Here is a 24,165-nt window from a genome sequence, read left to right as displayed (position 1 = left end):
TGGCGAATCATAGACATAGCAGATATTAAGCAAGCGATGATAAGTACAATACCAGTTAATGCTACAGTAAACAGTTTAATTTCTAATGGTGAGTGGAATGAAGTGATACATCAGCTCCCTAACTGTGGCCTAAAGGATCAGATTCTCAAAACGAAGATTCACTCTAATCTTGAAGATGATATGGTGATATGGACGCCGACTAGCACAGGAAGATTTACAGTAAAATCAGCTTATTCAGCATTGAATAAGGTAAGACCAAACGTTAAATGGTATCGAGTTGTGGGGGAAATTAGTCTTGCCTAGACACTCGTTCACAGGATGGATGCTCTTTGGTGGACACATCCCTACTCAAGACAGATTAGTGAACAAGAAAGTGATTGCCCACTCAAGTTGTAGCTTCTGTAAAGCTAGTAGGGAAAATTCGAAACACCTTTTCTTTGAATGCCCTGAAACAAGGTGGCTTTGGTCAAAAACTAAAAGTTTCCTTGGGCTCAGTAGCCAAGTCAGTGGATCGAATGAAGAATGGTATTCAATATTCAGAAAGTGTAGGAAGAACTCTATAGAGACTGAAGTGTTGAAAAGTCTTTATCAATGCAATGATTTATGCCATATGGATGGAGCGAAAACAAGAGAAAATTCAGGGCTAAATCGAGAAGTATGCAACAAGTATATGGCAAGATGATTAGGGAACTAAAGATCTACTTGCAAGGGAGTATAAAGGAGGTACCCGACACACCGAAATGTAGAGAATTGTTTCTCAGATTCGGCATTGATGTGAGATTCAAAGCCAAGAACTCTATATGGTGTACATGGTGCGGACTTAAGAAGATTAACTCATGTTAAATGGTGATGGGTCAAGAGAGGATAACAACAACGGATATGGAGGAGTGATAAGAAATGCACAAGGGAACACTCTCCTAGCATACACGGGATCCTCTACAAAGAAATCGGTATCAGATCAAGAGTTAATGGCAGTAGATAAAGGTTTAGTTGGTGCTACATTACTGGGTGTAAGAAAGCTGAGGATAGGATCCGATTCCCTAAGGGCAGTCAATGCAATACAAGGAAGAGAAGAAGTCCCATGGTACTGTGCTGATCTACATGCTTCAATCATGGCTAAGATCCAAACTTTTGAGAGAGTGAATGTGATACATGTGTTTAGAGAGTCCAATCAAGCAGCTGATTTTCTCTCTAAGTGCAGTAAGGAAGGCGATGATCATCTGAGTTTTTTTTTTTTTCATAGGTCCATATGATGCAAAACTTTGTAATATTCTAGAGGGGGATGCATATGGAATAATGTATGAGAGAATTCATTGATGATTAATAAAGGTTGGGGTCTACCTTAACCCCTAGTTGCTTCAAAAACAAAAAAAAAAAAAAAAAACTAATTGACATGAATATTAGCTTCCCAGTCCAACACCGTTTTTTGCAACCATGTAATGTGAAGACGTTTTCTGAACCCGGACCATGCATGTCGCCGTTCTCATTGAAAATTCATGAGTGGTTAGGTACTTAGGTCCACTTTCAGATTTATTTAGGTAAATGCACAATCAAGATGTACACAGTTTTCTGTGACAGTGCCTCAGTCGATTAAGAGTCTGCATATCTCCAAGTTTCACTAGTTAACCACCATACTTACAGAACTACCAATTGGTAACCACGTCCACGTTAGTCAAATCATTTTAACACTATTTTCTGAAAACGTCTACTGTTTACGACTTCTTAAGACCACTTTACAATGAGACTATGACAGGGTAGTCACATTATCCCACTCAGATTGTAGAAATCTGTTTCCACATTCCACAAATGTACTGTGTAAATCTTTGTAAATCTGAGGTTCACTCTTTTTCCTACATTCAAACCACTCAGCTATCTCCTCATCGTCAGTAAGCTGGAAATCCAAATCATCATGAACTGCACTTTCCCTTGAAACACTATGGCTCCCATTTGACATCTCCCTTTTCCATCTCTCCCTAGCTAGTGGGTTCTGTGAAACCTCACTGTTGCCCTCAGCAACGGGAAAATCTTCAAATCTATTCCATGAACAGAGACTATTATCGCTCTCATCTGCATCATCTTCCATATTAGTCCACAGATGCTCACTTTCCTTTCTGCTTTGTCTTTCTTGAACAGCAGACGACCGACCATTATATCTGTCATGTCGTCTCTGACAAAGTTCATCCCATAAGACTGATGAGAGTCTCCATACTGGTTCTGGGTATGAGCAGAAGTCTCGGAGTAATATGATGCTTTTGGCCTTCTCCAATCACACTTCAAGCATACCATATTCCTTTTAAAATTGACGTAATTGCACCTGAAAAGACAAGGCTTGTGTTATTTATGTTCAAGAACATGCATCAAATATCTAACAGCCTAACATAACCCACTTCTAAGCATTTTTGAATTCCGAAAATTTGGTAGCTGAAAGAAAAAACTCACGAGTCACATTCCCACTCTCCTGGATTGAGTTGCCGATTTGGAGGCTTTTCTTTACATAGCAAGCATCTTGTATTCTTGGCGAAGTTCAAAAAGTTACATCTAAACAATTCAAACTTTAGTGAGAAGAAGATAACTACAAGAATGACTGGTTAAGGATGTGAGCATATCTTACTTGCCACATAACCAATCTCCTTTCTTCAATGGAAGATGTTCCTGATCCTCTCCAAGTTTCCTAAGTCTTTCTTGGCAAGTTGCATCACAGCGCAGGCACTTGATATTTTTGGCGAAATTGAGGAAGTTGCATCTTACAAGAGCGAGAACAAGGAGAAAAATTTATCTATCATTATATAATCCATATTGAGGCTTATAAATTGAAGGAAATATAGATCTGTTATCATAAATTACTTGGGGCAAATCCAGTCGCCTTGCCTCATTGGAACATCAATTTGGCCTTTCTGTTGTTGAACTGAATTCCCTGATAGAGATGGCTGCCTTATAGAGCAGACTGCAGTTGCAGAATCAGAACCATGTTCCCTGCTACTGAACTCCACCATTTCACTTAATAGCCTTCTAACAGACTCTTTAACCATTTTGTTAAGGCACGGCGTGTTCTCCACCGAACCAATGACAGGATCAAGACCATATGTCAATAAGATGCGCATGACATCCACAGTGCGCCCACCTTCTTCTTCACGGGCCTTCACGTATGCCCTTTCACAGCTTCCCCTCAAACTGCAAGAGCTGCAGACCTAGTTCAGGTGTTATGTTAGTGACATAGAATTGATATGACAGGTAGTTTAAAAATGACTACAGAAACCCAGTATCAAGTCAGCATTTACCTTTCCTTCGTCAACATGCACATGTGCTCTTAAACGCTTCCCCGAGTTAACAACTTTCCTGTCTATGCTTGGGCACCCAGATCCCAGAACAACAGCAATGTCTTTCCTAGATAAATATCTGCAGCATAATATTTCCTTGAATTAGTAAATGTCGTAGTCTCCACATTAGCAATTTCTAGTTCAAAACCTTAGTTCCTCAAACCTATTACATAAATCACAACAGTTCAGGTCCCCTCTTAATTGTGCTTTGTATTAAAAACAAACGCTAGTAAGGCCGAAACTCTTTGCAGTGGTTATCAAAGGATATCCTGGTAACATATTGGGAGACATTACTCTCATATGCAACAGAGTAGTACATAAAATCTAACATGATATTTGATGCAGCCCATTTCTCAGTTTGGTTTTTACCCATCACAGCCTGACAAGTGATAACCAACCCACCCATCCACCCAAAAAAAAAATATATATGAGCCATATGATGCTTGGATTGATCTTTGACTTATTTGTACTTACGAGAATTGCAGACTGAAGTGTACTTTTAACAAACATTAATATGGGACTATGTCCACTACAAAGCCCGAAAGTCTTCGGCAGCATTAACTGCTATAGCAAACCAAACTAACTTCTAGCATTTATGTAAAAATCTCAATCTTGTTTTTTATGCATTTTGCTTGTGGAGTTGATGTGTGCAAATCCCTAATAGAGATTGAACACAGTATCTGTTACACTAATCTGATATTAAACTAAATTTTACTAAACAGGCTACTACACTGATTCCACACCGTAAGACGTACAAACACAAGAATCAGAAACCACTGCTAACACTCATTTCTAACCACAAACTTCCTAATTTCAGCATAAAACAGTGCAATGAAACCTGAATATGACAAAGTGAAGTACAAGATCAGTTCCAATAAAAACTTTTAAAAAAAAATTAAAAACACATTCCATCAAGTCGATCAATTGAAACCATGGATGAGATATTTGGACTTTTTAATCAAAAGAAGAAGACGTTTTTGGAATAACAAAAAACAAACCAACTTCAACCATTTCTACGAAAAATCTCATTCTTGGTTTCTATGCATTTTGCAACAAGCACCCTTATAGAGATTGAACACAGTATGTTTTATAATAAAAGGAAAAGAAACGAACATGAAATGTGATGCACCTTCCTCTTTGAAGACCACTGTCTTAATGAATTGATAATCTATTAGCTCTTCGTCATAACTTCTAACTGTTGCGAAGATATACATGAGCATATACCCTACACATTTATGAATTATGACTACCATTATCTAGTGATTCCTCTAAGAAACCACATTAAGTTTTACCTCGCTGCTAGAAACAATCCCAAAGACAATGGCCACCATCTCTCAACTTACAGATCTCTAAGATTCCATTCTAGTCAAACTCGATGAAACACCTTGGTAGAGTATGTGGTGGATTCATGAAAAGCTAAGTTGTACAAAATGGACACTAATTTACACAGATTCAGTACCATATAAAGTAGGTGGCCTTTAACAAGCAGAACAACACTTATGATACTAAGTTCAAATCACAAACTTCGCTAATGTCAGCAAAAAAAAGGAAAAAGGTCCTTAGTGTAATGAATACTGATTGGTTACCAGAAAGTGAAGATTAAATACTAGTTCTGCTATGAAGTACAAACTTCAGATGTTATAAAACACTCCAAATAACACTCAATTTAACCAAAAACAAAAATGCTAATTTTGGCTCAAAACCCATCAAACATACCTTACAACATGTCATTTTTTTTTATCAAAGTGCACTGGTTTCCGAATACTAATTAGAACAAAGTGAAGTATAACCCTGGTTTTGATACAAAAAACTCGATACCCCTCACCTTACAATATCAAAGTGATCGAGCGCAAAATTCAGTATGTTATACTAATCTTAAGCTAAGTTGTACTAAACACCATAAAATTTCAAATTTAAAAATCATCAAACCACTGCTAACACTAATTTTAGATCAAAGTTTTAGATCAAAAGAGTGCAATGAATACTGAGTATAACAGACTGAAGTACAAAAATAGTTCTGCATACAAAAAACTCAATACATCTCTTCAAAGCACATTCCACAAGTCAGGAAATGATTTCTCTTTTCTCATCTTCTGCTTTGGAGATTGGTGGTGTGGATTGAGTGGAAGAGTGGAAGTGTGAAGTTGAAGAGAGAAATGTTGTTGGAGTTTTGAGGATTTGCAAAATTAGCAGAAGGTTTGAGATTTGAGGAAGCACTGTTTATGCAATTAGGTAGGAGATGAAGTTGGAGCATGGAAAATAAGATTTTCAGTATTCACCTATTTGTTAAGATTGTCATTTCTGTGCGACCATAATCCTCTTGAAATATCAACATATCCTATGACTTTTGATGAGTGCCGATGGGTATTTTGAAGTTGGCAAATATCAAAAATTGCAGGCATAGGCATACCATGTATCCTGCCATATTTTATTCTTTTTGAAGATTTAGTGGGGATTATAGCACCCCTAGCTTTCAATAATTGATAACTCGATAATATACAGTTCCTAGTCTATCCTCCATTACAATAGTTCTGGTGCCCTCTTAACTAAGCTTTGTGTAAAAGAACACTAGTAAATCTAAGACTTTTGCAGGGGTTATCTACAGGTATCATGGTAACAATCAGACACTACTATCTTATGCAACAATACAAAAGAATATTACACAAAGTTTATTACTGTGTTTGACCTATCCTGCATTGCAGTTATAGCTGCACTCTTCTAACAACTGACATAGAAAATACTTTTAAATGTGTTTGATCAGCACCAACCTAAAGGGCTTGGTTTTAACTATCCCTAAGACTGAAAAACCCCCCAACCACACACACACACACACACACACAAAAAAAGTCCCAATATATGAGCCACATAGGGCTTGGTTGTCATCCATGACAAGGACTGAGATCCCCCCCTTTCCCAAATATGCAAAATAGATAAAAACTGAATGAAGCATATGTTGCTTACATTTCATCTTTTAACTTATTTGTATGAGAATTGCAAATTGAAGTGTGTGTTTATCAAATAGAGGATTATGTCCATTAGAGAGCAAAAATCTTCAGCAGCAGCAGCAGCAGCAATTACTCTCTTCCCAATAGCACTAAACAACTTCTACCATTTATACTAAAAATCTCATTCTTGTCTATGCATTTTTCTTGTGGAACACATTTTCGAACAAACACTCAAATCAAAATTGAACACAGTACGTAATGAAACAAAAACAAAATGCATTACAGCTGCACATTCAAAGATCACTGTCTTAATGGTTTAATAATCTACTAGCTATATATCATGACTTCTAACTGTTTTAAAGAAATATATACATGCCGGCACCCACCAGCATATTTACTACACCGCTAAACAGTCACGACTCAGACCAATATCTACTGATTCCTTTAAAGAAACCACAGTATTTCAGCTTTAGAACGTATACACCACATTATTTCAGCTAAACATTCATGCCTCAGACCAATGTGTGAATATCTTCAGAAAATTAAAGAAATTGCAGACAATCTAGCTGTAGCAGGTGAACCTATGAAGGATGCTGATCTTACTTTCTACATCATGAAGGGACTTTCATCTGCGCAGAAAGCCTTCTGCACATCTGTTAGAGTGAGATCAACACCCGTTACGACTGTGAGCTTCATAGACTTCTACTTAGTGAGGAAATTTCTATTGAAGAAGGTACAAAATCAATTGCTCGTGAACCCACTGCACATGCATTCTCTTCTTTCAAGACAAACAGTCAAAATGCCAACCCAAACACTGGTTTCACAAGAGCACAACAATGGTAGAGGAAACACAGGCTCTAGTTCCATTTTTACTCCTAGTGCACTTTTCATCTAAAAGATATACTGCATGTTCCTAAAAGAGCACATAACTTGTTATCAGTAAATAAGTTTGTTAGAGATAACAACTGCTCTGTAACTTTTACACCAACTTCTTTTTCGTGAAGGATCTTACCTCAGGGAAGATTCTTTTAACCTTTTCAAAGGACTTACTAAAGGAGGCCTCTACCCTCTCAGCTTTAGTGCGTCATCCAAGTTTCAATTTCCTTCACTGCTTTCTTAACCAAATAAGGTTCTCCTGCTATTTGGCACAGTAGAATTGGGCATCCAGCTCAAGCTGTTCAAAGTCACATTCTTGCATTTAATAAAGCTTCTGTTGATGGAAATCCTCATCATTCAAGCTTCTGTTCACCTTGTCAATTTGGCAAGGGTCATAGATTGTCATTTCAATGATCCACTGTCAATTCAACTTAACCTCTACAGATTCTACAATCTTTGGGGACCAGCTCTAGTTTCATCTTTTTGTGGTTATAAATACTATGCTAGTATTGTCGATGACTAGTCTAGATATTGTTCGATATATCCAATTTGTAATAAGTCAGATTTTTGCTCTGTTTTTGCCAAATCCAGTCTATAGTCGAAACAGCATAGACATCTTGTTGAAACAGCAAGGACCTTAATGGCTCATTCAGGAGTTCAAATTCTTTACTGGGTTGAAGTTTTTCACACTTCAATCTATCTTATAAACAGAATGCGTTCTAGACTCTTAAACAATATATCACCATATCAAAAAATCTTCAAATTCATTTCCGCTTATGGCTTTCTAGGAGTCTTTGGTTGTACATGTTATCCATGGTTGAAGCACTACACAAAACATAAACTTGACTTCAGCTTAAAATCTTGTGTCTTTATTGGCTATAGCATGACTTGCAAAGGCTATGGGTGTTTAGATCTTACTGCTGGTAAGATTTATCTCTCTAGGCATGTTATCTTTAATGAAGAAGAGTTTCTTTTTCAAAACTTCACCTACAAATACTTCATCCTCCATCCAAAAATCTGCGTCAAATTCTGATTCATTACCTCTCATTACACCACCGTTCAAATCAACTTCTACTCCTCCACCCGTCAGAAACCCTATTGCCAGAGTTCCTACAGTGTCAAATTCAAGTATTCATCCTCATGCAAGTCCAGCACTTTCTCCAAATAATCTTTCCACTAATTCACACTTAGATACACCCACCGTTTCTCATTCAATTTCCAACTCGGTCTCTTCAAACTCACAATCCTCATCAAAACACTCAAAAAGAACAAACTCTTCATTTGACAACCTTCTCCAGACATTTCTCAAAGCTCTACTCAACCTGGCATTAGTGTATTACCACAATATCCAAAAACAACATTTTCAAACCCTCAACAAAATATCCATCCTCACAATACAAGTTGCCTACAGCACTAACATCCATATTACAAACAATTCCTACAACTCCCACATCATTCACCCAAGCAGTCAAGGATGAAAAATGTAAAGAAGCTATGGCTAATGAGTACAATGCCTTAATCAACAATGGTACATAGTATTGCTCCCATATATTTAACAGCATATCATGTCACTAGAGTTAAAAAAAAAGTGTTCTCCATAGTAACTGATTCAAAAATAACAAAGTAAAGGTGTACAAATGAATTGCCCTGACCTTATAATGTCGAAACGATCCCGCGCAAAGTTAAGCAGAGCAGTTCGAATAAAGTTAAGTACAATGCCTTAATCAACAATGGTACATGGTATTGCTCCCATATATTTAACAGCATATCATGTAACTAGAGTTATAAAAAAAGTGTTCTCACCTTATAATGTCGAAACGATCCCGCGCAAAGTTAAGCAGAGCAGTTCGAATAAAGTTAGTGTCTTTAGCAGTCAATTCTTGTTTTCCAAAAGGGTTGGCACCATTTTGGAAATAGCCTTTCTTGAAAACAGATTCCATTAAGTGAATCCATTCAAACCATGGATGAGATATTTTGAGCTTCTTATTGTCATCAACAGAAGAAGAAATGTTATCTCTTTCTTCGTGTTTGGAGTGGAAGTGTAGTGATTTTGTTGTTGCTTTGACGATTTGAGGAAGAAGAAGAGATTTGAGGAAGACTTGTTTCTGCATTTTTATTGCATTTCAGGAGGAGTCTGTTTTTTGAAGAGTTCAAAATCTCAATATCGACTACTGATATTTCGTTTGCTATAATATAATTCGTAAAATATATTTATAAAAAACAAAATAGGTTTTTTTTCTTCTATATATACATTCAAGATTTGGGAAAAACGAGGTTTTCTTGTTAATAATAAAAAAATAGAGAGGCAAATAACAAATGACCAAATAACCAAGAGATACATAAAAAAATAATAAAATACTGTTGCCCCACTGTAGATGAGAGGTGTAATCTTTAAAGTATTTTAGATAATTCGTAAAATATATTTATAAAAAACAAAATAGGTTTTTTTTCTTCTATATATACATTCAAGATTTGGGAAAAACGATGTTTTATTGTTAATAATAAAAAAATAGAGAGGCAAATAACAAATGACCAAATAACCAAGAGATACATAAAAAAATAATAAAATATTGTTGCCCCACTGTAGATGAGAGGTGTAATCTTTAAAGTATTTTAGATATCTTTTTTTAACTTAATAGATTTTGGTAAAAGATGGAATGTTTGCAAACACATACAAATATAAAGACCGGCAATATTGATTTACGATGAGCCTATAAATACAAAATGTTTGTGTTAGTAATATATACTTAAATGTTATTTTCAGTACAATCAGGTAGAGTCTAAATAAGTTACCAACATGGAGATTACTTGTAATATATAGCACAAGTGGCACAAAATACTTCATAAATAACTTTCGCAATTATCTTCATAAATACACTCGGAATATCTTTATTTTCGCAGTTATGTCTATTAAGTATTTGCTTAATGAACGTCTTAAGTCCTCATAGATAAGCACTAAATGAACTTGAGTGCTAATCATATTCACTAAATGAAACACTGCCTAGTGAGAAATTTTTAACCTTGCCACTACCACTACCAAGGAAGCAACTCCAAGCCCAATCACCTTCAGCCATTTCGAAGGACTTCAATGCCTTTTCAAAGTGAAAACGCATTTGTGACACTGGAATTATTGGAGATAAATTTGCAAGTGTTAGGTAGCCATGGCCCAATAGCCACCAAGATTCAGCCCTATCCCACGCCAACGACACTGCCTCCTTTAGTTTCTTGATGGCATCTACATGCAGTTCAATTAAATAAAGTGAAATTAAAATACAAGCTTTTTAAAAACCCACATATCAGAAAATGGGCATATGAAAAATATTCTCATACCTTAAACCATCCTATAAGAATTTGACATTTCACAAAATCTTGCCAAGTCCAATAGGGCATTTGCCTACTTGCTCAGGTTATGCGAAAATCAAACATATCAAAACATAGATAATGCTAGTGGTGTTCGTCGAAAACCAAAATTGGAAAATCCAAAATGAATCAAGCCGAGGCAAACCTACCAGTTTTCCTGGTTTATGAGCATCAGTTTGGTTATTGGTCCTATAATTTCAAAACAGATGAGTTCTAAAAAATTTAAACCTATATGGGTTTTGTTCTTATTTGCCTTTGTTCTCGATTCTAGTGCCCTGACCCGTTACCAAAATAGAAATGAACCAAACATTATATGTGAGAACAATTCAAAATAGCCAGCCATATGTATAAATTTTAGTGTGATATGTGATAAAATAGTTTTCGAACAATAACATGTTACTAGCCGGCCATTGTCATTGAAGTTTTTTCCCTACCAATTTGAATATGCAACAATATTTTTTACTTCGATCTAAACAACGATTGAAAACAAAATCAGTAAAGATATATCCAAAATCTTAGAGTGCTACCATAGTAGAACATAAGCAGAGAATTAGTATAAGATGCACAACATCGAAATAAAAGATTTGCAAAACATCACGATCACACAAATCAGATCGATGCCATCAAACTTGTGAACCTCATTATTCCAATTGATTTTGTTGTAATACAAATTGGAATAAGAGAATATGAACATTGAACATCCATACAAAATTTTATATAATATTGTGGCTAACTAAATTTACATATAAAATTTTAAAAGACACACTTTTTGTTCAAAAAAATGTAATGTGAATTATGCGATGATGATGTGTCCAAAAAGAGAGATTTGGTCTAGCTATTTGCTCGTTGATTCACTTGATTTTAATTAAACGTAAAACTTCATCTTTCATTTGTGATCAAAACTTGTGTTTTTCAATTGTCCATACTTTCAATACTTTTTTTTAGCGGCTAAAATATGTGTATTTCTTAACATGCACATTTCAAAATTCCCATATGTTTTTTAATTACGTCTTTACTTAATTATTTATTATGTTTTGTTTTTTACTATTATTTAAAAATATGTTTTTTATTTTTTTTATCTACTAAAGTTTAATATCTTCACGGGACGGAAGCACGATAAGTCTCAACAAATGTCCCCTCTTATGTCTGTTACCTCTCTCAAAAGTCAAAAGTCAAATCTCACTCACGACACACTAACAGCGCCACTTGGCAAACTGGCTTAGGAGGTATGTCTTTCAATGTACTGCCTATGATATAAACTGGGTTTTGAGATCATGCATGTTCTTATTCTTATATATCTCTAACACTTGGTTGTTCTGTTTGTATATTTCAGTATGAAAGTTGCTAATGTAATGTCAATATCGACTACTGATATTTCATTTGCTACAATATAATTCGTAAAATATATTTATAAAAAACTAAATGAGGGGTTGGGCATTGGGGACATATTTTATCTTGACAACATAAACAAACTCAAAATTGTTAGGACATTTATAAGTTTCAGAATTAGACTAATATTTTGTAGATATGATATCCTAGCTATTCTAAACATTGTCATAAATAATAAAAAAAAATTAAAAATTTATAAACTTGTCAAATGTAATTAACAATTTATAAAATTTGGCTAATTGTTGACCGTTAATATATGTTACCTTAAAAAAGCCTCCTTTTAATGACAACATAAACTTACACTGACAATGGGAGAGGACCTGGCAGTGCTCTTTTTGCGTAATGTTGGTAATGTGGGGTAATTGATGTTTGATTTATTTAATTATTTTAGATCACATTCTATGTTTTGCCAATAACCAAAAAGAACCGAGACTACAATATAGAAAATTTGCATGAAAGGCATTAGTAATCAACATTATTATTGTACAAGGAGAATAGTACATGCGTAAATACCTTGAAGGGAGAGACAACACGATTCCATAGTCTTAGCAGTCAAGTGCCATATCTGAGAATATCAGACTGCCTCTAACATTTGGAGCACTCAAAAGAACAACTAAACTGTTGGTAGACGTCTCTTTTACATCTTCTCAATCTGTTACCTAGTATTAAAGTGTCTGAAAACAAGATAGGTTATCAATAACAACTATTGAAAAAGGGATATATAAGCATGGACCATCAGTATGAGAGTTAGTATTTATCTGCACACAGTCAAGTCCGCGCTTTACCAACTCCGCTACCACTCAGAGATGTTTGCTCCCCCAAAAAATCCTTGAGCAAAGCCATCACAATTTTCTTAGAGACAGTGTCACACAATCATGGGCTTGTGAGGAATTGAAAATATCACATAATCTGCAGCAAAGAGTTCATTAAGATCAAACATTATAAATTTCATTAACCTACCTCAAATAAGTAAAAAGAGTGTCAATTCACACAAAAAGCAACATTACTTGAAAAGGAACTGGACATGCACCTGTGATTAAAAGTATTACATGGCACTACTCAATGTTATATTATGAGATTTCATACATGTTATATGAAGAAGCTTGGAGCTACCATTCCAAAATAGTTGATTCTTTCAGAATCCAAGAGAGATCCCTCTACTAAATTTTGAAAGCATGGAAATCCAGATAATATTGTTTTTATATGTAGCTCCTTAAAGTGGTCGTTTCTTTTTTAGCATTTCTCACATTTTATTGTTTCTAACTTCATTAAGCTGTACCGACCAACTTCCAAAGATATAAGTAAAGAGATAGTAGTACCAGTAAACTATAAACTCCTCTTTATCTTAAATGTTCAATTGACATCTTCTCTGGAAAACCTTCCTTACTATATTAATAGCTGCTTAAACTTGGTGCTAGAGTTTGTTGAGTGTCCTGCTAGTAGCATTGGGAATTTGGAACATTCAAGAAACCAGTAGAAGACAAGTAAGCTGCCACCTCTCCAAATCACACAAGGCCATGTTCCCTTTCCAGTTCTTGCCACATTCACTATGTTGGCCAAAGCCTCGGTGAGTAAGGCCAGGTCAACTCAAATATCACACTTCAAACAAACAGAAACAAGGATTCAACAATAGAAAAGCACATGTCTAAATTTTCAAAAACATCAAGAAGAATCGGCTATTCTAAACAATGGGAAAATCAAAGGACAACACCTGCATTAATGTTTACTCAAAATGTAAATCAGTATACAACTGATGAGTTAAACCCAACAACTGACTAACAACAGCCTACAGTCATACATCCCCCTGTGCCTATTTCTATGTCTTCTTTCTTCTTTCTACAGTTTCATTGACAAACTAAATCCAATTGGTGTAATGCATCTTTTTGGCATTTACAATGGTTATACTGCTGATGTTTAGTACCTTGAATAGTACTCACCTCAGACGAATGTGTAGGCATAGAATTGGCAAAGTGGATACTAAACTGAATTATATGAAGACAAAACTGTTCTCGAGACTAGGATGAGTGTTCTCACTCAATAAAACATCAGGATCTTCATTCACCATAATTATACACATACCATTTATAACAGCTGATTAGGCAATATATACAAATATGGAGCAACTTATAAACGTTTAGTCATTCCCTCAAGCTCATTACTGTGAGAATCAAATTGATACGAAAGTAGAGGAAGGCCAGTCTGAAGTTTCCATTATTAGTCATACTGCTATTTTGCCACTTTTCTCAACTGATGAAACAACCTCTTATACAGTTCCACCTTTCACATCAGAAGACTATGATGGCCAGTAATTTTTAACATGCCATTTGCAAAGGAATGTTTAACTAACATCTGCATCCTCAACAGATTTCTTATATTCTGGCTTCAGCTCATATGTTCCTTGATTTGTTCCTCTCTTGTTGTAGACACAGAGCTCTTGCAGTATCTCTTTCAAGAATTGCTGACAAAATAAATAGAAGCTTCAATGAGTAAAAGATTCAGGTAAATGCATATTACTTAAACAGATTATCCCCCAATCACTGCTACAAGAGTCGATAAGGTGATTGGACGATAAGAAGAAATACCTACAGTAAAATTGCAAAAAGTGTTCTTTAATGATACAGACAAGACTCAGACGCATTGAACAACTCAATAAGTCATATCATTTGTTGTGTATGAAACACACTTTGCAACAAATCATGCTGGCCCATGGCTTGGATTACTCAGATTTTAGCTGCATACAGCAGGCGGGTTAGGGGGGGTTGGTATTAACTAGGTAATACCAGTGTGCCTTATTACATCCCCAGTCTTTCTTGGCTCAAGTCACCCAGATAATTCGGAAACAACATATATGACAGTTCAACAATTCACTAGTAACACTAATTAGGAATTTCAGTAACAAAAGTAAAGGTAAGACCAGGAGACCAGTTGTACACAAGTCTTTGACATAAGCACACAATTTGTGTTCTTCTATGTAACGTGCATACCTCAGGTTGATCAGTTTCATGAACAAGTTTCTTCAACGACCAGTTTGGTTGCCTTTCAAATAGCTTAAACATAATATCTTCCAGTTCCCGACGGTCCCTTCTTGTTCTTTTCATGTCTGATGCCTTCACTGGTGCTGTCTTCTTCTTATCCTGACAAGTTTACAGAAGACCCACAAATTTATTAGAATTACATCATTCATTCATCTAATTTTGCAAGAACTGCTAGAAAATTTAAAGAAAAGCAATTCGTAAGTCGCAACATACTTGGACAACAATACAACATAGCCCGTCCTTTATGAAGAAGTAACAGCAGACTCTTTAAGTAATATAAGAAACTTAAAGAAAAACTACAAAACCAACAACAAAATATAAGCCAAGGGAGCAGTGGGGGATTTTTTTTTTTTTTTTAGGCAACTTGTTAAATACCTTAGAAATGGATGAGATCAAACCAACTGTTCCAGGCCTAATCCTCATATGTTCTCCTCGGTCATTGTCAATCATCTTCCAAAATACACAGAACATGACCAAATTGAAACAGATATAAATGTTAGATTTCACTTCAACACCATATAGACTTGAAAAAAAAAAAAGGAGGGAGGAAAATGAAATTGTATTTCAGCAACCTGAATTTGCCTATTTTTAATCTTAGACTTGTCTGTCCTCTCACGACAAAGTTTCCCATAGGCCTCAATATTTTCATTATGTGGCTTCATGTCAAACTTGTGTTCAACTTTCCCTTCCACAGCAATCTTTCCTATCAATCAAAAAAACAAAAAAAAAAGGTTAGCTTCCAAAATCATTTCCTAACAAAAAAAACTCACAGCACCAAATGCTTATAGATTTGCCTCACCCGGATTCCCCTCCGCAAAAACGCCCATTGGAACAAAATCTTTGAACATGTTTAAAGAGTATTTCTTGGGCATGTTTCCAGAATCATTGTCCACTATTGCCATCGTGAACTGATTATATAAGTGTATAGTAAATAACATTTCTCATTATTATAAATGATAGTGAAAGGGAAGTGAGATATAAAACCTGGACAGAAGAAGGGTCATCGGAAGAGCGAAGGGGGTCGATAAAGAGGACAACTTTGGCAACGGGGTGTGGGTCCGAAGCATGGGCTTGCCAAGATTTGGAGACAACGAGTGGAGTCTTCATTAGCCAAACTGATCTATCTGCCTTTGCAGTGTCTAGATTGCTGCCACTGCTACTGGCCTACTGCTTCCATTGCCATCTTCCTCCATTCAAATTCTTATTTTTCCCTCTCTTTCTCTCTGATTTGAGTACGGGACTCGTTTTTGTTTCGCGGTTTTAAACAGTTTTATTACATATTCGTGGACTATTTTAACGTTGGGCCCAAAAGTGCCTATTTTGGGCCGGGACAAGCTTAAAGTTGAATCCCAACCGATAAGATAAGGACTTTAGACTTTAAATTTAGCCCGATAAGATTATTAGGCCAGGTCTCCAATAATGGCCCGGCCCGAAATTTATAATAGTTTATATGTTTTATATTTAATATTATTAATATATCTATTATATTTCTTGCATTATATTTTAACAATTTTCACATAAAATGAATTAAGGCTGGTTTTGTGGAGATGATCTCCCACCATAAAAGATCATTCTCACAAAAATTATAATATTGGGATATGTCTAACTATGTAAAAATTAGTGTTTATTTTTTAGCTTTTTATCTAACGGTCCAAAAGTTTTGTGAGCATGTTCTAAATATAGATTTCTTTTGAATGAGCTAAATTTTTGTGAGCATATTCTCCATGGTGGGAGATTATACCTACAAAAATTAAACCTTTTTTTTTCATTCAACTTTTAAAGTCTACAATTTTGTTTTTGGCATTTACAATGTGGGTAGGATATCCCTATATATGATGATCAATGTGCCTCTTATCTCTCCCTAATATTATTTTATATCTATTATATTTAATTTTAAGTTGACATATAAAAATAGGAAGTCATATTGGTTAGTATTGGGTTCGATTCTTTCCAATTTTACAAATTTGATTAAATTTAGCTTACTAGGTGTGTCATGGTTGGCCATAAAAGAAGATTTTGGCTACTATTTCTACATGTCTTCTTTGAGTTCTTTCTTCTTTCTACAACACAACATAATGCATTTTTGGCATTTACAATGGTGAGAGGATATCCCTATATATGATGATCAAACTGTTCACAGTTTACCATAGATGTTACTTTGGTTTTCCAATCCTTGTGGAATTTTACATTGGGTAAAATTAAATAGCTTACTTGTGTGCATGGTTGGCCAGAAAAAAAGATTTTGCGTACATTACTTACTATTGTCCACACTGCCATGTTCTAAACGGCTCAACACAACTGCAAGAGCATGCCCCACATTCCAAACCCTTGATGAGCTTTGTATAAAAGTCGGGTTTTAGTGGCGAATCCAGTAAGCTGGTGTAACGAATATACAAGCTCTTGAACCCAAATCTGGGCGTTATCGAAATTACTCTTGTTCATCCTTTCTCTACTTCTTTATCCAGCTTAGTTGGTAAAACTTTTGGGTGATGATATCGGGGATCGAACCCTTCCCGACCACAAAGAGTTGATATCTCATTTAAAAAAATTACTCTTCTTCTGGCTGTCTGAAGTCAAACTTCCAAAAGATATCGATGATATTTCACCATTTTGTGAACATTGAAAACTATGATATGTCGAGTCTATCCAGATCATTTTTAGCCCCTCAAACCAAAAAACAAACACTCCTCCCTTCTTCTTCTTCTTCTTCTTCTTCTTCTTCTTGTTGCACTGCAACATGGGCACTGAAGAAGGTTCCAGGGTTGTCGGTCAGTATCATTACATATAAACCATCTGTGTGTTTCACTTTGCTATTTATCTTCATTTTTCATCATGGGCTCATTAATAATAGCAGCTTTTTGATTCTACTCTTAAATTTGGTTTGTTTTGTAAAGTTGATTTACTCGTTATGCCTTTGTTTAGCTTTATAATTCAAATTTATGCAAGCCCCATTTCTATGTGGTGCATTTGTCCCATGATTGTGCGTGGTTGAATTTATGAGTGGTAATAAAACACAAACTAGCTTAACGTACCAAAAATCTGTTCTTTTCGACCCTCGAGCTCACGGGTAACAGTGTTATGCTGTAAGGACAATCACTTAGTTGCAAGCAAGGCCTCAAATTCAAAACTTGCTTACTATTTTTTACCACTCTTCTCCTTATAGAAAAATCAGAGGTATACTCTGGAACCAGAGTTACTTGTTTATAATGAGAACTGGGTGGATAAAGCGTTAAGAGTATGTCCTTATATAACCAAATTCCACATTATTTTCCAGCACTAGGAAATAATCTCACCAATTTTTTTTGGTAGAATTTGTAGATAAAAAAGCAAAGCAAAGTAATTATAAGCTTGTGTTGTTTCTTAATTTACTACTGTTGTGGGAACTAAAGAATTGAGAAATGTGAGCTAAAGAGTCAAGATACCGGTTCTCTTATGTAGTAAATTTGGTCATTTCATTGTTAGATACCAATCAGTCTTTGATATTTTGATCCGCATATTTTCCTATAAGAGTATGTAATAGCTGAATGTGTATTGGTCATTTGCAGTTCCTAGAAATTTCAGATTACTCGAGGAACTTGAGAGGGGGGAGAAAGGAATTGGGGATGGAACAGTTAGCTATGGAATGGATGATGGTGATGACATATTTATGAGATCGTGGACTGGCACCATTATCGGCCCTCCAAATGTAAGTTCTTTTTGCATTTGCACAAGAAGTAGCTAGGTCACTGTGAAGGATTTTTCTATGATTACAGTAAAAATGTGGACCCCTTGTTCTGTGAAACTTTAATTTCATAGTATTTCCGAAATTAGTAGAGCAGATTCCATCTAGGTGTACGGAGTACCTGAAGTTTAGTGCTTTGCGTTGTATCCCGTAAATAGTTATGACCACTTTCTTTCGGCTTGTTCATATGCTGATCTGTGTTATGGAAGCACTTAATTCGGGAAAAACTAGCTCCACATTTTCTAATCAGTTCATTATTTGAGTTCTCAATGAGTTCCGAAGGTGCTTTACTAGGAGAGTTTACCTCTGACACAGTTTGACTTGCTTTCAGCGCAATTCAGCTCTCCTGCGGAGTACCATATTGTTATTTAAGAATTTGATGTGTGCGTGCGGTTTCCTTAGAAAGGCCTCGTTGAGAGCATTCCTGTAGATTTCACTTCACACCATATAGACTTGAAAAAAAAAAGGAGGGAGGAAATGAAATTGTATTTCAGCAACCTGAATTTGCCTATTTTTAATCTTAGACTTGTCTGTCCTCTCACGACAAAGTTTGCCATAGGCCTCAATATTTTCATTATGTGGCTTCATGTCAAACTTGTGTTCAACTTTCCCTTCCACAACAATCTTTCCTATCAATCAATCAAAAAAAAAAAAAAAAAAAAAGTTAGCTTCCAAAACCATTTCCTGCAAACGAACTCACAGCACCAAATGCTTATAGATTTGCCTCACCCGGATTACCCTCCGCAAAAACGCCCATTGGAACAAAATCTTTGAACATGTTTAAAGAGTATTTCTTGGGCATGTTTCCAGAATCATTGTCCACCATTTCCATCGTGAACTGATTATATAAGTGTATAGTAAATAACATTTCTAATTATTATAAATGATAGTGAAAGGGAAGTGAGATATAAAACCTGGACAGAAGAAGGATCATCGGAAGAGCGAAGGGGGTCGATAAAGAGGACAACTTTGGCAACGGGGTGTGGGTTCGAAGCATGGGATTGCCAAGATTTGGAGACAACGAGTGGAGTCTTCATTAGCCAAACTGATCTATCTGCCTTTGCAGTGTCTAGATTGCTGCCACTGCTACTGCTTCCATTGCCATCTTCCTCCATTCAGCTTCTTATTTTTCCCTCTCTTTCTCTCTGATTTGAGTACGGGACTCGTTTTCGTTTCGCGGTTTTAAACAGTTTTATTACATATTCGTGGACTATTTTAACGTTGGGCCCAAAAGTGCTTATTTCTTAGGGCTGTCAATGGGCCGGGACAAGCCCGAATTCCGATTGAATCCGAACCGATAAGATAAGGACTTAGACTTTAAATTTAGCCCGATAAGATTATTAGGCTAGGTCTAGACTCTGGACATACCTATGTCCGATCCAATAATGGTCCGGCCCGAAATTTATAATAGTTTATATGTTTTATATTTAATATTATTAATATATCTATTATATTTACTGGAAGTTGACATAAAAGATTAGAAGCTATATTGGTTAGTATTGTGCCTGTCACACAAGAATTGTGGGTTCGATTCTTACCACTTAGGCCTGGCCCTTGCCCGAATCTGGCTTGGACTCAAAATATCAAATATGATTTGGGATGGACCTAGGTGTGTCCTATTCAGGTCCGGCCCGTTGACAACCCTACTATTTCTACCTGTCTTCTTTGAGTTATTTCTTCTTTCTACAGTTTCATAATGCATTTTTTGGCATTTACAATAGCGAGAGGATATCCTTATATATGATGATCAAACTGTTCATAGTTTACCATAGATGTTACTTTGGTTTTCCAGTCCTTGTGGAATTTTACATTGGGTAAAATTAAATAGCTTACTTGTGTGCATGGTTGGCCAAAAAAGAATATTTTGCGTACATCTACTATCTATATACTAAAGCAGAGACCTTTAAAGAAAGATTTTCTCTCTCCTATGTGGCACTCTAATATGAGAGTTAGCTTTTTTTTCTATCTTATGTGGCACTCTAATATGAAAGATAATATTTTCTAATAGTCTCCCACGTACATGGAACTCTTTGGAGAGTTTGAGTGTATTTCTAATTCTTATATTTTGAGAGTTTAAGTGTATTTTCAATTCTTATATATTTTGATCAAATAAAAAAATTACTTAAAAAAAAAATAAAGGATTTGTAGAAATCTGAATCAAACACTTTTAGTGTTCCAATTCTTATATATTTGATCAAATAAAAAAAAAATGCTAAAAAATAGGTGATTTGTATAAACTAATTTCCTATTACAAATCATACAATTTTAGTATCTACTAAAGCAGAGACCTTTAAAGAAAGATTTTCTCTCTCCTATGTGGCACTCTAATATGAGAGTTAGCTTTTTTTTCTATCTTATGTGGCACTCTAATATGAAAGATAATATTTTCTAATAGTCTCCCACGTACATGGAACTCTTTGGAGAGTTTGAGTGTATTTCTAATTCTTATATTTTGAGAGTTTAAGTGTATTTTCAATTCTTATATATTTGATCAAATAAAAAAAAATTACTTAAAAAATAGGTGATTTGTAGAAATACTGAATCAAACACTTTTAGTGTTCCAATTCTTATATATTTGATCAAATAAAAAAAATGCTAAAAAATAGGTGATTTGTATAAACTAATTTCCTATTACAAATCATACAATTTTAGTATCTATGATAAAACACCCTACTTATTTGAATATATCCTTAACATGGCTTCAAAACATAGTTAAAAACAATTATACAAAATATATAATAGAAAATGAAAAAAAATAACGGCAAAGCAATAATGATAAATATTTTAAAATATATATAATATTGAATGAAACTAACGACAAAACAAATTAATGGGGAACGGAAAACTGGATGCAAATGCATCGAACTAACCTCAAATAATATTTAACGGAAATCAAAACTGGATGCAAATGCAAGCATTAAACTAATCTTAAAAAGTAATTAATAGAAAATCAAAATATGGATACAAGCAGATTAAACTAATCTCAAAAGAATAATTAACAGAAAAATCAAAACTTGGATACAAATACATCAAACTAACATCAAAAATAATTGTCGGAAAAATCGAAACCGGATGCAAATGCATTGAGCTAACTCTCAAAGATTAAATTAACGGAAATCGAAAACTGGATGCAAATCAGTATTGAACTAACCTCAAAGAAAAATTAATTATAAATTGGGAACATAATGCAAATCGTGGAACTAATCTTAAAAATAATTAACAGTGAAATCGAAAACCGGATGCAAAATCTGCATTGAACTAATCTCAAAAATACATTGGATGCAAAACCTCGAAATAATTAACGGGAAATCGGAAACTGGATGCAAACTCATTGAACTAACCTCAAACAATAATTAACGGGAAATCGGAAACTAAATGCAAATGCAACTTTATCAAATAATAAACACGAGAAATCGAAAACTTGATGCAAATACATTAAACTAATCTCACAGAATAATTAACGGGAAATCAGAAACTGGATGCAAATGCATTGAACTGACCTCAAAGAACAATTAATAGAAAATTGGGAATTTGATGCAAATGTATTGAACTAACCGAAAAGAATAATTAACGATCAATCAGAAACTGGATGCAACTGCAATGAACTGATCTCAAAAAATAAATAATGGGAATTGAAAATTGGATGCAACTGCATTGAACTAACCTCAAAATATAAATAACGAAAAATCAGAAACTAGATGCAAATGCATTAAACTAACCTCAAAACATAGTTGGGTTATATGTTGTGGGAATGTCTCGATAAGTATAGTTTTGTATTTAAAATGATGTTTATCTTATCTCTTTTCGTATGATTAGGAACTCCTTGCTATTCAAGTAGCTTCAATATATATGAACTTCGCCTTATTAGGCAATCTCACAAAAATTCAATTAAACTTCAATTATTAAACAAAACAAATGAAGTTGAAGAATTTTATCAAAGGTGAGTTTTTTTTTTTTTTTGGAGAGTGAGGTTTTCACGCTATAAGAAATTTGGTTGAGTGATCAATATAATATTAATATATAATAGTTATGCATATTTGCAAATATTTTTTAGAATAATTAATATAACAACACCCATTCGTAGATAATCTTTGAAGATTCCACATAGTGAGTCATGCATAATTTAAAGAATAATTAACGAGAAATCGGAAACTAGATAATCTTCGATGATCCCACATAGTAAATTAATCATAATTTACTTTTTATGTCATGTTTTCAAGGACACTACTGATGGATCGGTAGAAAGTTGGTATTACACACCACATTGAATAATTATAAGGAAATTGGAAATTTGATTCAAATACATAACCGAAGCTCAAGGAGTAATTAATGGGAAATCATAAAGTTTATGCAAATTGCATTAAACTAATGACAGAGAGTAACTAACGGATAATTAGAAATTGAATGCAAATCCTTGAAAAATATTTATCGGAAAATCGGAAACGGTATGCAAATACATCAAACAAACCTCAAATAATAATTAATGAAAACCCGAAAACTGAATGCTAATGCATTGAACTTTACTCAAAAATAATTAACATAAAATCAAAACCGAATGCAACCGCATTGAACTAACCTCATAAAATAATTGGTGGGAAATCGAAAACTAAATGCAAATGCATTGAAATAACCTCAAAAGAATAGTTAACGGAAAATAAAAACTGGATATAATTATATCGAACTAACCTCAAAGCATAAATAATCGAGAAACTAGATCACGGATGTATTAAACTAACCTTAAAAGAGTTATTAACGGAAAATCGGAAACTGGATCCAAATGCAATGAACTAATCTCAAAGACTAATTAATGAAACATTAAAAAATGGATGAAACTGCACTGAACTAACCTAAATGAATAATTAACGGAAATTATAAATTTGATGTAATCGCATTGAACTAACCTCAAAAAAAAGAATTAACCGAAATCGAAACTTGATGCAAATGCATTGAACTAACCTCAAAGAACAATTAACATAAAATCTAAAATTATATGCAACCGCATTGAACTAATCTAAAAGAATAATTAACGGAAAACTAAAAACGGATGCAACTGCATTAAACTAAAATCAGAGATTAACTAACGGGAAATCAAAAATTGGATGCAAATGCATTGAAATAACATAAAAAAATGGTTAACTAGAAATCGGAAGTCGGATGTAACTGCATCGCACTGACCTCAAGGCATAAATATCCACTTTTTTAGCCTTCTCATATGAATAATTACAAGTAATTATGAACCCAAAATAAAAGTGAGTTTATAAAAGCAGACTCTTACATGTATGCAAACCGTATAGAAATTGTAAACTATCGAACTAACCTAGAAAAACAATTAACGAAAAATCAACCTGGATGCAAATATATTGAACTAACCTCAAAGAGTAATTAACGGGAGATTGGAACCTGGATGCAAATGCAATGAACTAATCTCAAAGACTAATTAACGAAACATCAAAAACTGGATGCAACTGTACGTACTAAATTAACTTTAATGAATAACTAATGGGAAATCATAAAGTGGATGT

The 24,165-nt window shown here is 34.6% G+C and overlaps 2 protein-coding genes and 1 pseudogene across 3 annotated transcripts; all 3 read right to left on the bottom strand.

The window, feature by feature from the left end:
- Window positions 1-1,565: 1,565 nt before the first annotated feature.
- On the bottom strand, window positions 1,566-9,276 carry LOC147473678 (uncharacterized). Its single transcript, XM_086587166.1, is given in 7 exon segments — window positions 1,566-2,158; window positions 2,161-2,314; window positions 2,440-2,538; window positions 2,612-2,743; window positions 2,845-3,188; window positions 3,279-3,396; window positions 8,942-9,276. Coding segments are annotated over 7 exon segments (1,569 nt in total). The 5' UTR covers window positions 9,250-9,276; the 3' UTR covers window positions 1,566-1,744.
- A 4,581-nt stretch (window positions 9,277-13,857) lies between these two features.
- LOC147473677 (transcription initiation factor IIF subunit beta-like) lies at window positions 13,858-15,827 on the bottom strand. Its single transcript, XM_086587172.1, has 5 exons — window positions 15,722-15,827; window positions 15,495-15,625; window positions 15,298-15,372; window positions 14,872-15,021; window positions 13,858-14,345 (listed from the first exon to the last, which is right to left on the bottom strand). The coding sequence occupies exons 1-5, from the start codon at window positions 15,822-15,824 to the stop codon at window positions 14,226-14,228; spliced, it is 579 nt and encodes a 192-aa protein (XP_086443298.1). The 5' UTR covers window positions 15,825-15,827; the 3' UTR covers window positions 13,858-14,225.
- Window positions 15,828-19,081: 3,254 nt separating this feature from the next.
- Window positions 19,082-19,816, bottom strand: LOC147473676 (uncharacterized; annotated as a pseudogene). Its single transcript, XR_015210353.1, has 3 exons — window positions 19,558-19,816; window positions 19,349-19,481; window positions 19,082-19,272 (listed from the first exon to the last, which is right to left on the bottom strand). The product of XR_015210353.1 is annotated as an uncharacterized LOC147473676 (transcript).
- Between the last annotated feature and the right edge of the window lie 4,349 nt (window positions 19,817-24,165).

This window comes from Coptis chinensis, unplaced genomic scaffold (genome assembly GCF_015680905.1).
Source record: "Coptis chinensis isolate HL-2020 unplaced genomic scaffold, ASM1568090v1 utg1955_pilon_pilon, whole genome shotgun sequence".
NCBI classification, from domain to species: Eukaryota; Viridiplantae; Streptophyta; class Magnoliopsida; order Ranunculales; family Ranunculaceae; genus Coptis; species Coptis chinensis.
This window is presented reverse-complemented; position numbering and strand designations above follow the sequence as displayed.

Coding starts and splice junctions, on each gene's coding strand:
- LOC147473677 (XM_086587172.1), bottom strand. CDS start 15,824: ATGGCAATAGTGGACAATGATTCTGGAAACATGCCCAAGAAATACTCT. Junction 15,626..15,721: donor TTTTGCGGAGGGGAATCCGG/GTGAGGCAAATC, acceptor TTTGATTGATAG/GAAAGATTGCTGTGGAAGGG. Junction 15,373..15,494: donor TTAAAAATAGGCAAATTCAG/GTTGCTGAAATA, acceptor GTATTTTGGAAG/ATGATTGACAATGACCGAGG.